Source organism: Balaenoptera borealis, assembly GCF_965194805.1.
Source record: "Balaenoptera borealis genome assembly, chromosome: 8".
NCBI classification, from domain to species: Eukaryota; Metazoa; Chordata; class Mammalia; order Artiodactyla; family Balaenopteridae; genus Balaenoptera; species Balaenoptera borealis.
Window position 1 is genome coordinate 9,567,558 of NC_138865.1, and position 13,679 is coordinate 9,581,236.

Genomic DNA, 13,679 nt, shown 5'->3' on the forward strand with positions numbered 1-13,679 from the left:
TCTTTCCTGGCAGTGCAGATACTCTAAAGTTATAATGAGTTTGACATTGACATTTGGCCAAGGTTCTTAGGGAAATACAAAATGGCTCCAGTGTAGTGCAGTTTCTTTCCTTAGAGCATATCTTTCGGTAATAGAGATAAGGCAAAGAGAAACAGTTTCATACTTCGGGTCAGAAATTTTGAAGAATATAAGAACATAAACATGATGTGGCCATGTTTCTCTTTATTGAGATATAGTTCACGTATAATATAATTCAACCAATTCAGTGGTTTTTTATTTTTTAAACTTTAAAAAAAAAATAAATTTATTTATTTATTGGCTGTGTTGGGTCTTCGTTGCTGCATGTGGGCTTTCTCTAGTTGCGGGAGCAGGGGCTACTCTTTGTTGCAGTGTATGGGCTTCTCATTGCGGTGGCTTCTCTTGTTGCGGAGCACGGGCTTTAGGCTCGCAGGCTGCGGTAGTTGTGGCACACGAGCTCAGTAGTTGTGGCTCGCGGGCTCTAGAGCACAGGCTCAGTAGTTGTGGTGCACGGGCTTAGTTGCTCCACGGCATGTGGGATCTTCCCGGACCAGGGCTCGAACCCGTGTCTCCTGCATTGGCGGGCGGATTCTTAACCACTGTGCCACCAGGGAAGTCCCCAATTCAGTTGTTTTATTGTGCTCATGCAGTTGTGAAAACAATCAGCACAATTTTAGTACATCTTCATCACACCCAATAGAAACCTATACCCACTAGCAGTCACTTCTCAGCTCTGGGCAATAACTAGTCTATTTTCTGTCTCTGTTTGCCTGTTCAGAACATTAGGAGTAAGTAAAGTCATACAATATGTGGTCCTTTGTACTGGCTTCTTTTACTTAGCACAAGCTTCATCTATGTTGTAGTATGTGTCAGTACCTTTTACTTAGCACAAGCTTCATCTATGTTGTAGTATGTGTCAGTACCTTATTCCTTTTAATTGCGAAATAGTGTTCCATTTTATGGATATATAAATATACATTTATCCATTCATTAGTTGATGGACATTTGGGTTGTTTCCACTTTTTAGATATTATGAGTAGCCAAATAATACTACTATGAACATTCATGTATAAACTTTTGTATGAACATAGGTTTCTCTTGGGTGTATGCCTAGGAGTGGGAATTTTTGGGTCATGTACTAATTCTGTGTTTAACCATTGAAGAACTGCCGGACTATTTTCCAAAGTGACTGCACCATTTTACTTTCCCACCAGTAATGTATGAAGGTTCCAATTTTTCCATGTCCTCACCTATACTTACTTACCTTTTTTTTTTGACATGATCCAATTTATACTTTATTATTTTTTCTTTTTAATTGAAATATAATTGACTTACAACATTATATTAGTTTAAGTTGTTATCTTTTTGGTTAGAGTTATGCTAGTGGGTGTGAAGTGGTATCTCATTGTGGTTTTGATTTGCATTTCCCCATTGTCTAATGATGTTGAGCATCTTTTCTTGTGCTCATTGGCCATTTCTATATCTTTTTTGAAGAGATGTCTGTTCAAGTTCTTTGCCCATTTTAAAATTGAATTTTTTAAAATTATTGAGTTGTAGGAGTTCTTTATATTTTCTGATGCAAGTTCCTTATTCGATATATGATTCACAAATATTTTGTCAATTTTGTGGATTGTTTTTTTCCCAAGAATTCTTTTTTTTCTCTTTTTTAAAAAAATATTTATTTTTTTACAGTAGGTTCTTGTTGGTTATTTGATTTAAATATAGCAGTTTGTACTTGTCAATCCCAAACTCCTAACCTATCCCTCCCCCCAACCCTTCCCCCTGGTAACCATAAATTCATTCTCTAAGTCTGTGAGTCTGTTTCTGTTTTGTAGATAAGTTCATTTGTATCATTTTTTTTTTAGATTCTGCATATAAGAGATATCATATGCTATTTGTCTTTTTCTGTCTGACTTCACTTAGTATGATAATCTCCAACTCCATCCATGTTGCTGCAAATGGCATTATTTCATTCTTTTTAATGGCTGAGTAATGTTCCAGTGTATATATGTACGACATCTTCTTTATCCATTCATCTGTTGATGGACATTTAGGTTGCTTCCATTGTCTTGGCTGTTGTAAACAGTGCTGCAGTGAACATTGGGGTGCATGTATCCTTTCGAACCACGTTTTTCTCCAGATATATGCCCAGGAGTGGGATTGCTGGATCATATGGTAGCTCTATTTTTAGTTTTTGCTTTTTTTTCTTTTTTTGACTGCATGGCATGTGGGATCTTAGTTCCCTGACCAGGGATCAAACCTGCGCCCCCTGCAGTGGAAGCACGGAGTCTTAACCACTGGACCGTCGGGAAGTCTCGTATTTTTAGTTTTTTTAAGGAACCTCCGTACTGCTGTCCATAGTGGCTGTATCAATTTACATTCCCACCAACAATGTAGGAGGGTTCCCTTTTCTCCACACCCTCTCCAGCATGTTTGTAGGTTTTTTGATGATGGCCGTTTTGACTGGTGTGAGGTAATATCTCATTGTAGTTTTGATTTGCATTCCTCTAATAATTAGCAATGTTGAGCATCTTTTCATGTGCCTCTTGGCCATCTGTATGTCTTCTTTGGAGAAATGTCTATTTAGTTCTTCTGCCCATTTTTTGATTGGGTTGTTTGTTTTTTGGTGTGGATTGTCTTTTTACTCTCTTGATGGTGTCCTTTGAAGAACAAAATTTTTCATTTTAATGAGGTTGTCCCAGCACTATTTGTTGAAAAGGCTATACTTTCTCCATTGAATTTCTTGGCACTGTCGTCAAAATCATTTGGCCATAAATATGAGAGTATAATTCTGCACTGTCTGTTCCATTGATCTATACGTCTATCCTTCTATCCTTCTATTAGTACCACAATTACTGTAGTTGTTTAGTAAGTTTGAAATTGTTGAGTTGTTGTCTTTGTATTTTGTTCTTCAAGATTTTTTTGGCTGTTCTAGGTCTTGTGTATTTCCATATAGATTTTAGGATCAGCTTGTTAACTTTTGAAAAAAAGTTAACTTGGATTTTAATAGGGATTGCCTTGAATATTTATAGACCAATTGGGGGAGTATTGGTATCCTAATAGAATTAAGTCTTTCAATTCATGAACATAAGTTGTTTTTCTATTTGTTTAAATGTTTAATTTCTTTCAACAATGTCTTAGAATTTTCAGTGTATATATTTTGCACTTCTTTTAAATTTATACCTAAGTATTTGAATCTTTTTGATGCTATTATAAATGAAATTGTTTTATTAACTTCATTTCTGGATTTTTCATTACTGGTGTATAGAAACACAACTGATTCTTGTATATTGATCTTGTATCCTACAACTTTGCAGAAGTTGTTTATTCTAGTAGTTTTTAGTGGATTCTTTAAGATTTTCTATATATAAGATCATATAATGTGCAAATAAAGGTAGCTTTATTTTTTCTTTCCAATCTGGATGCCTTTTATTAGTTTTTCTTGCCTAACTGCCCTGACCAGAAATTCTAGTCCAATTTTGAACAGAAGTTGCAGTAGTAGACATTCTTGTCTTATTTCTGATGCCAGAGGGTAAGCCGTTCAGTCTTTTACTGTTCAGCGTGATGTTAGCTGCAGGTTTTTTAGATGCCCTTTATCAGGTTGAGGAAGTTCCCTTCTATTTCTAGTTTGTTGAGTGTTTTTATCATGAAGGAGTGTTGGATTTTTTGTCAAAAGCTTTTTCTGACATAAATTATTGAAAAACGACTAATTTTTTTTCTTTTTTTTAATCTGCAGAAATTGACTTGCATACCAGATGTGTGGTGGACATAGATGCAAACAAGGTTATTCTCAGTCCTGTAAATACCAATGTTTCCAAAGGAGATGCCCGGTAAGTTAAGAACCAGTGTTGCGATCAATGGATTTTTAAATGGTGGAAAGCAACGATGGCTGCTGAACTGAGAGTTGAACAAATTTTTTTTTTTTGGACTTACTTTTATTTATTTATTTATTTATTTATCTATCTATCTATTTATTTATTTGTTTATTGTTGGGTCTTGGTTTCTGTGCGAGGGCTTTCTCTAGTTGCGGCAAGCGGGGGCTACTCTTCATCGCGGTGCACGGGCCTCTCGCTATCGTGGCCTCTCTTGTTGCGGAGCACAGGCTCCAGACGCGCAGGCTCAGTAGTTGTGGCTCACGGGCTTAGTTGCTCCGCGGCATGTGGGATCTTCCCAGACCAGGGCTCGAACCCGTGTCCCCTGCATTAGCAGGCAGATTCTCAACCACTGCGCCACCAGGGAAGCCCGTTGAACAAGTATTGAATGCTTACTTTGTGGAGACATATTGCTGCCAGATAGACGAGGTCTGTAATATGGAATGACTGAGTGCCAGAATGCGTGTTGTAGGCAGTAATGGTATTGGAAGATCCGAGAAGAGAGCGTCGGTTAGATTGTGAAGTAACTGAGGAAGGCTTCTTGAGGAGATGGTACTGGCTGGAGGCTTAGGTAAGATGTGAACGGGAAGAAGTCGGGTAAAAGGGAAGGCTTTTAGGTTGTTCCTCGGTGTGTGTTGTTTTTACTTCTGCCAATTCTCATCCTATCTGTCACTTAGAGCTCATTTCAAGTGCTCTTATCTTCCTGAAGACATTCTTGCAGCCCTTAGTGATTCCTCTCTTTTAAGGCCCCATGAGCTATAATCTGTACTACCTAATTTAATTATTATATATTGTTTTGAATTATTAATTGTAGCTTAACAGTAGATTTTAAGGTCTTGGAGGGAAGGGACTCTTTGTCAGGGGTTGGGGATGAATACTTGAGCATCAGTTCTGGATTTGGGTGATAGTATGAACAAAAGAGAGGGCAAGAAGTTGTAAAGAAAGTGAATGTGGGGAGGAAGGAAGAGATTAATTTGGTTTTTCTCAGCAAGTTCGGGAAAATTAATTTAATCACGTAAGTTGGAGTCAGTTTACAGAAGACCTTGAAAGCAGATGAGATTTGGCCTGTATTTTTATGGGTAGGATGTCATCTTTGACAGTTTTTAAGTTATTGTGATTAAGGAGGTGGATTCGGAAGAGCTGTTGGATGGCAGTGTAGAGAATAGGTCAGAGTGGGGAAAGACTGGCTGTTTGTAGAGATCAGCTCTGTCAGAGATGTTTTTGTGCCGAACCTGGAAGTGGAGAACACATGGTGCCCGCCATGATGCTTTGCACAAAGTAGGTGCTTCAGAGTACTTGTAGAGCAGTGCTGTATATGGAAATATACCCGGAAGGTACTCCATAAAGGTTCTTTCAAGTTGAATTGCACTGAAAAGAGCACTGGCCTTGGAGTCAGAAAATCTGAAATAGAATCCCTACTTATGTTATTGTAGTTAGTTATTTTTAACTTTTTTTAAAATTAATTTTTATTGGAGTATAGTTGATTTAAAAAAAAATAAAAAAAAAAAAAAGGCAAGCGTCCTGAGAGCACGAGAAAGCCAGGTGGAAGAAGTATCGCTTTTGATATTCTAACCTTGGAAGTCACACAGCGTCATTTCTGTCACATTTTCTTGCTCAAGGCTTGTATACAGCTCTACACAGTTTCAAGAAGAGGAAACATAGACCCATCCGTCTTTGAGTGGAGGAGAGTTAGTGTCACATCAGGAAAGCATCTGGGGTGGGAGAGGTATTGTTGTGGCTCCATCCACAAGTGTGTAACGTCTCCCTGATGAGGTAATTGTGAGAATAAAATGAGCACATAGAAGCTTTTTAAAAAAATGTTTTCTTTCCTTTAGAGACCTTTAAATCTTAGGGATTTGTGAACGAATTAAATAGCACTTTTTGGTTCCATAGAGTATCTTGGATGACTCTTTTTTTATGTGTGCTGAAAATAGAGATTGAATATTAACTCAGTGCTATAGAGTACTGTCTGATTAAAAAAAAAAACTTTTAGAAATGACAACTGTCAATAAGGTTGGTATGTAATGGCTTTTGGTGAAGTAAAGTTAGGAAGCACAGCTTCTTAAAAAACAACTCTTTATTGACGTACATACTATACATACAGAAAAGTATATATAGCTTGATGAATTTTCATAAGTTGAACAGTCCTATAACTGGCGCCCAGATTAAAAACAAGAACATTACTAGTATGACAAAAGACCACCTCATGAGAAGCACTTTTTCTTTTAATATAATATCAAGGTGAAAAGGGAAAACAGAAATTTTGGGATGTAGCAGTTCAGTGGTATATGTTGACTCCATTAAAAGAAAAATATAGGAGGGAAAGCACAAATTACAAAATTAAGGTTAATTACCATCTAGTTTGTAGAATGACTAATCCATACAAGTTATGGTTTTATAGGAGGTATACTTGTATTGGGTTGGCCAAAAAGTGCCTTTAGTTTTTAAGTAAAAATAAAAGACGTATTTTTCATTTTCACCAAGAACCTTATTGAACAATGTAGTCACCCTTTTGTTCCACTACCTTCTGCCATTTTTCAGGCAACTTCATATTTCCATCTTCCCAAAACTTTTTATCTTTTTGAGCAAAGAACTGTTCAAGGTGCCTTTTACAGTCCTTCAGGGAATTGACATTTTTCCCGTTAAGAGAATTTTGTGAAGACCGAAATAAATGGAAATCCGAGGATGCAATGTCTGGTGAATACGGTGGGTGAATCAGAACTTCCCAGACAAGCTGTAACAGTTTTTGCCTGGTCATCAAAGAAACATGCAGTCTTGCATTATCCTGATGGAAGATTACGTGTTTTCTGTTGACTAATTCCGGACGTTTTTCATTGAGTGCTGCTTTCAGTTGGTCTACTTGGAAGCAGTACTTGTTGGAATTAATCGTTTGGTTTTCCAGAAGGAACTCATAATAGAGGACTCCCTTCCAATCCCACCATATACACAACATAACCTTCTTTGGATGAAGACCAGCCTTTGGTGTGGTTGGTGGTGGTTCATTTCGCTTGCCCCACGATCTCTTCCGTTCCACATTATTGTACAGTATCTACTTTCATCGCCCGTCACAATTTGTTTTAAAAACGGAACGTTTTCAGTACGTTTAAGTAGAGAATCGCATGTGGAAATACGGTCAAGAAGGTTTTTCTTGCTTAACTTACGTGGAACCCAAACATCAAAGTAATTAACGTAACCAAGATGGTGCGAGTGATTTTCAACGCTTGATTTGGATATTTTGAGAATGTCGGCTGTCTCCCGCGTGGTATAACGCTGATTGTTCTCAATTAATGTCTCAATTTGATCGCTGTCAACTTCAACTGGTCTACCCGACCACAGAGCATCGTCCAGCAAGGATTCGCCAGCACGAATCCTCGCAAACCACTTTTGACATGTTTGATCAGTCACAGCACCTTCTCCATTCACTGCACAAATCTTTTTTGGCATTTCACTTGTGTTTTTACCTTTTTTGAAATAATAAAGTAAAATAATGCCAAAAATGTTCCTGTTTTCCTTCCATCTTCAATATTAAAATGGCTACACAAAAATTCACCAATTTTAATGTCTTTTTTTAAATGCACACTGATATGACAGCTGTCACAATACAGTCTAACAAAATTGTTTCGAATGAAGTTAAAGACAACTAAGTGCTACTAGAGCCATCTTACGGAAAAAACCGAACGAACCTTTTGGCCAACCCAATAGCAGAGAGCCAGGGATTCGAAACTAACATTAAAAAAAGTGATTTGGTCAGTCTCAATCACTAGTCAGAAAGGCTCAAATTAATGTTTTTCCTTTAAAAGCTACAATATCCTTGTTTTTAGAATAGTATCCAATCCTATTAATCTAAAACTATGACTAGTTTTGTATGTATACTTACAACCTAAGTTAGTATACTTTGAAAGTGAACATATATACATTTTATAACAATAGTTTGTATAGTTTTCTGATTAATTTTGCATTAACTTCTGAAAATTTCATGGTTTGATGTTTATGCTTATTAAAGCTAATAAAAGTCATGGTTAAATGAGGAGGTAGACCATTTTCAGCTCAACAGCTTAATCATGGGAATTTGGGAAACATTTTTGCTGTGCTATATATGTGGAATTTCAAAACTGTTTTGAAAAATAAGATGCTTAAAATTCAGAAAACTGATTGTACATGGCTAACAAGAGATTAAGAAATGCTGACTTTGGAGTCAAACATCCTGGACTGAATCTCAGCTCTGCTACTTAACATGTGTGATGTGGAGCAAGTTACGTAATTGTCCTCTGCCTCAGTAAAGTGGAGATTATAATAGTACCTGCCTATAGGTTGTTTTGAGGATTAAGTGAGTTAAAATATGTAAAGTGGCAGTGCCTGGTGTACAGTTAACCTTATATAAAAGTTAGCTATTACTTTGACTCCTACTGTTACTGTTATTATGGCCTGTATTCAAGTTGTAGTCCATGGTATGTTTGTGAGCTACAACTTCATAAAGGAAGTAAAATTTTTTAAAAAATTTGTTTTATTTATTACTTTTGACTGCTTTGGGTCTTTGTTGCTATGCGAGGGCTTTCTCCAGTTGCGGTGAGCAGGGGCTACTCTTCGTTGCGGTGCATGGGCCTCTCATTGCAGTGGCTTCTCTTGCTGTGGAGCACGGGCTCTAGGCGCACGGGCTTCAGTAGTTGTGGCACATGGGCTTCAGTAGTTGTGGCTCGCGGGCTGTAGAGCACAGGCTCAGTAGTTGTGGCACATGGGCTTAGTTGCTCTGCGGCATGAGGGATCTTCCCGGACCAGGGCTCGAACCCGTGTCCCCTGCATTGGCAGGCGGATTTTTAACCACTGCACCACCAGGGAAGCCCCCCTAAAATTTTTTTAAACCAAAATATATTCAGTACTTGAGTATACATGCCTATCAAGAAATTACCTAGTTCTAGAAAAATTTCAGCTTTGCAAAGTCAGAAACTTTATTTTATCTAGTTTGCCCAAAGTTGGTGGGGCTCTTAGGGACTAACATGTCATGTGTTAGAGAAATAGCCCCTTAATTTTAAGTTTACAGTGAACAAAATATTAATCCCTGTCATCCGGGCTTCTCCATAGTATCAACCAACTTGTGAAACCAGGTTAAAACATTGCTTGTGAACATAGGGTAAGAACAGAGGGACGTTTTATTAAATATGGAGAAGATTAAGGACAGACTCTATTCCACAGCGCTCAACTCAAACACCCTAGGGACTGAAATACTTGTATCCACCAGTTCGGTCTTTTTCTTCTATGTATAGTACTAGATACACATTGACAGATTTGATCTGTTTGTTTTCTCTTGCAGAGCCATACTGCTTGTACTAGTAGTACATTAAATGCCTTTTTGGAATTACCCTTTTGCACTAAACCAATTTAGTTTTCTGGACTGGTCCATGGGCTTTCCCAAATCTTCAGCACCATATTTACAAATCATCTTTTAGGGCTAATAAGTGACTAATTCGTTATCTATTCTTAGTAGATTTTTACAAGTGTAATTCTCAGTGTGTGAGTCTTCGCATTTAGGAGCACTTTAAGTCCCTTTTATCACTAGTTACAATAATACCATGATGTAGAACAGTCCCTTTTTAAATAGCTAAATAAATCTTTAAGCCTTCTTTTGTTTGAATTATGTCTTAAAACATTAAAATTTTATCTTATAATAAAATGTTAATGCTAGTGCTTGTCACCATGATAGGACAAAATAGTTTCTTAGGCTAAGTTTTATCTTCTGCCTTTTGCCTCATTCCCTCCTCTACCCACCAGACGGGACTTTGCTGCTCACTCTGGCTAAAAAATTGAGATACTTAAAATGTTTTCAAAGGGAGTGAGGTGTGATTTCTCATGGAGAGTGGCAGCCTCCACTTTATGAAACAGTTGTGTTATGAGAGTTATGTTTCTGTGAGTTTGGAAATGGGAATGCATTTTCCGATAGGAACTGACAGTTGTTTCTAGGAGAAATGCGGTTCTATTAAAAAGAGTGACTAGTTTGGCCCACAACTCATACAGTAAAGTTTGTTTGTTTGTTTTTGCTGTGCGTGTATGGAGATAAAGAATGCATTGACTAGCAGTAACTAATCTACTTTGGTGTCACTGTGCCGAAGGTCCCAGCAGTTTTATCCACCGTTGTTTTTGCGCCATCAATGCAAATATCAACACCGTGAAGAAGGCAAATGTCTTAGTATTTTATGAAAATAGTTTTGACCTCAAGACCCACTGAGAAGCTCTAGAAAACCCTCAGGAGTCCTCAGTCCACAATTTGGGAGCCAAAGTTAGACTGAATGGATGTCTTTGGTTTATTTTTAAACTACTTTATTGAGATATAATAAGCATATCATATAATTCACACCTTTAAAATGAACAGTTCAATGGTTTTTGTTATATTTACCAGCACAATTATCTAATTTTATGACATCTTTATCACACTGTTAATCTATGTTCTGTCTCTAGGCTTGAGATTTGCCTATTCTGGACATTTCATATAAATGAAATACAATTTGTGGTCTTCTGTGATTGGCTTCTTCTTACTTAGCATAATGGTTTTGAGGTTTATCCGTGTTATAGCATTTATCAGTACTTATTCCTTTTTATGGTGGAATAGTATTTCATCATATTCTATTTTGTTTATCCATTCATCAGTTGATAGATATTTGGGTTGTTTCCACTTTTTGGCTATTATGAATAATGCTGCTCTGAACATCTGTATACAGGTCTTTCTGTGGACATATGTTTCCGTTTCTCTTAGATAGATGTCCAGGAGTGGACTTTCTGGGTCGTATGGTACCTCTGTGCTTAACATTTTGAGGAATTGTCAGACTGTCTTCCAAAGCGGCTGCACCGATTTACATTTCCACCAGCAGTGTATGAGGATTCCAGTTTCTTTGGCTTTTAAAGAAACTCTCGTTTACTGTAAGGAAAATGGTGGTGACTCTGGCTAATTGGAGAGTGTACACCCTGCCCAAAGGCATTCAGATTACAATTAAAAAACAAAATAAAACGCTGTGCTGTCCAAACCAAACAGGTCTTGGCCAGATTCAGCTCTTGGCTACTGATTTGGAACCTCAGGTTCTAGTATACTTTTCTATTGAGTGGTACTTCTTGTAAGGTTTTAAAAAATTGAGCAAAGTTTTAAAATATATAGTGTATAAAAAGGTTTAAAGAATAAAACACTTATGCACCTGTCACTCAGTTTAATAAATCATTACCAATACAGTTAAAGCCTGTTGTGAACAGCCTCCAATTTTAATGCCTTTCTTCTCCACCACAGTTAACAACTTTTCCAGAATTTGGTTTTTTATCTTTCTATTTCTTTACATTTTCACTATGTGTGTTTGGAAATTGTTTGCACACTATTATGTGTCCACAAATGCCTTTTTCTAGTAAAGGGTCAGAGAGCTATGTGACTCAAAAAAGATTGACTACTAAAGTATAATGCCTGATTTTTTTAAAAAATAAATTTATTTATTTTATTTATTTTTGGCTGTGTTGGGTCTTCGTTGCTGCGTGTGGGCTTTCTCTAGTTGCGGCGAGCGGGGGCTGCTCTTCGTTGCGGTGCGCAGGCTTCTCATTTTGGTGGCTTATCTTTGTTGTAGAGCACGGGCTCTAGGTGCGCGGGCTTCAGTAATTGTGACATGTGGGCTCAGTAGTTGTGGCTCGTGGGCTCTGGAGCTCAGGCTCAGTAGTTGTGGCGCATGGGCTTAGTTGCTCCGCGGCATGTGGGATCTTCCTGGAGCAGGGATCGAACCCACGTCCCCTGCATTGGCAGGCGGATTCTTAACCACTGCACCACCAGGGAAGTCCCTAATGCCTGATTTTTAAAGGCAAAAAAAATTATATTAAGAGGAGCCAAAAATAATATCACAAGTTTATGTTGGGGCGGAAAGCTAATTGTTCATATTTTATCAAATACACTGTTCCTCCTTTTTTCCTCTTAAAAAACCAAAATAAAAAAAAAAAGCTTTTTTTCCCCTCTCATCTATTGTTTGCAGTGAATTCCAAACAAGCGTTGCAGTGAAAATTGTTTTACTCTACCTCCAAGTCTGAGAGACTGTGGATCAGTGAGTTATGCCTGTTTAGAGGTGCTGCTTTAAACAACAGAACTGAAACCTGAAAGGGAAAGAAGTTCTTAGTATAAATTGTACTGAGAATCCCTCTGTCAGTTAATCCATTTTCTTCTTTAGCCCTCTGTTTTCTATTTTGTGTGTGTGTGTGTGTGTGTGTGTATGTGTATGTGTATGTGTATAATTAACACTACAAGCGTTAATATACTAACTTACAGTTTCTCTTATAATTCTTTATTACCCTGACCCACCAAGTGTAAGATTTTATTTTTATTATTATTATTATTATTATTACTCTTATTATTTGGCCGTGTGTCCTGTGGGATCCCAGTTCCCTGACCAGGGATTGAACCCGCACCCACGGCAATGAAAGCGCTGAGTCCCAACCACTGGATCACCAGGGAATTCCCCAAGTGTAAGATTTTTAAGACCAGAATTTTCTGAAGTAGAAAACATTTGGAGAGTTAGACTTCAAAATCGTAATGAACCTGAACACTGATTTCTGTGGTATTTTGTGAAATGGCCTGTTCTTTAGTACATGTGGGAGAGACTCTCCAACATGGATGGAGTTAGCTGTAGATGACACAAATATGCAGATATTTTTCTTGTTTTCTTGTAAAACTATGGGACTTTCCACTCCTTCCTGTTTGGTTATGTTTAACCTGATAATAAATTGATAGTGTGAGGGTTATAACTGCCAGTCTAGTGCAAAGAATGTCTGAGATGTTGATCTTAACCAGCACTTGTCAGAAAGGTCATTAAAACTCTTTTTATTCCTTCTAACTGTTCACCAGACATCAGATCTTAGTCAAGATCATTAGGTAATTAATGAGTTCTAATATGAGCAAAGTATATCCAGTCCTTGTTTGGAGGTTCAGAGTACTCTGTTCTTGGTAGATGAATGAATATATGCAGAAAATATATATATATATCAGATAGCTGCAGAATTAAGTGATGTTGACCCATGTGCATACATTTCTCTTGCACACGTATCGTGTAATACTGCTGAGGGGCGGGCCTAATGCCAATAATTGCTTTGAAATATATGAAGTCATTTTCAGACTAATTCCTTGTTAGGAGAAGGCATCATTAGGTCATATTAGATAATGACTTTTAAAATTTCTGTACTGCTATATGGATGCTACTTTAAGTAAAGATTTTAATTGAAAGAAGTCATGCAAAGTGTAATTATGGTATATACAATAGATCTGTTTGTTCTCTCTGCTGTGAAATGACTTGAGTGAGGCTAATAATTCTGCCCAAATAGAATTTACTCCTCTGGAGAATAGTATGTGGTACGTTTTAATTTCATAAAGGGGCTCTTCCTCGGGGAGCCTGTCTGCCCTGATCATATCAGAGTAAAGTGGGGAGAACAGTGTCCTGTGTACTCTGATATTTAAGAGGATTCCTCCCCATCTTTTAAAAAAGTACTGTGGCCATTGAGTGTACAAACCATTTACTGCTTTTGAATGTAGCTGGGAAAATGAATCGGGAAGACTCTTAAAAGCTAAAAAGGCAATAAAATATGTATGGTTGAATTCATGTTATTTCATGGTTAATAGCAGCACATAATCAAATAGCAATAAATACAGATTTTTCAAAGTTTTACCAGCAAAAGCTAGTAGGTTGCTAAAATGAACTGTTTGATAGCTGATTAGTAAACCTGTCTGAACAAAAATCAGACTGTTCTAGTAGAATTTATGAAATCTTAGCATTGTCATTGGGCATG

General features: G+C 37.3%; 1 protein-coding gene across 5 annotated transcripts in view; it reads left to right on the forward strand.

Annotated features, from left to right (window-relative positions):
• The window catches only part of KIF13B (kinesin family member 13B), a 192,235-nt gene that overhangs the window by 14,479 nt on the left and 164,077 nt on the right, over positions 1 to 13,679 (forward strand). For all 5 annotated transcript variants that reach the window (XM_082402760.1, XM_082402761.1, XM_082402762.1 and 2 more), the window contains exon 2: positions 3,755 to 3,848. In XM_082402760.1, coding sequence (XP_082258886.1) covers positions 3,755 to 3,848 — 94 coding nt within the window. The remainder of the gene's footprint in view (positions 1 to 3,754; positions 3,849 to 13,679) is intronic.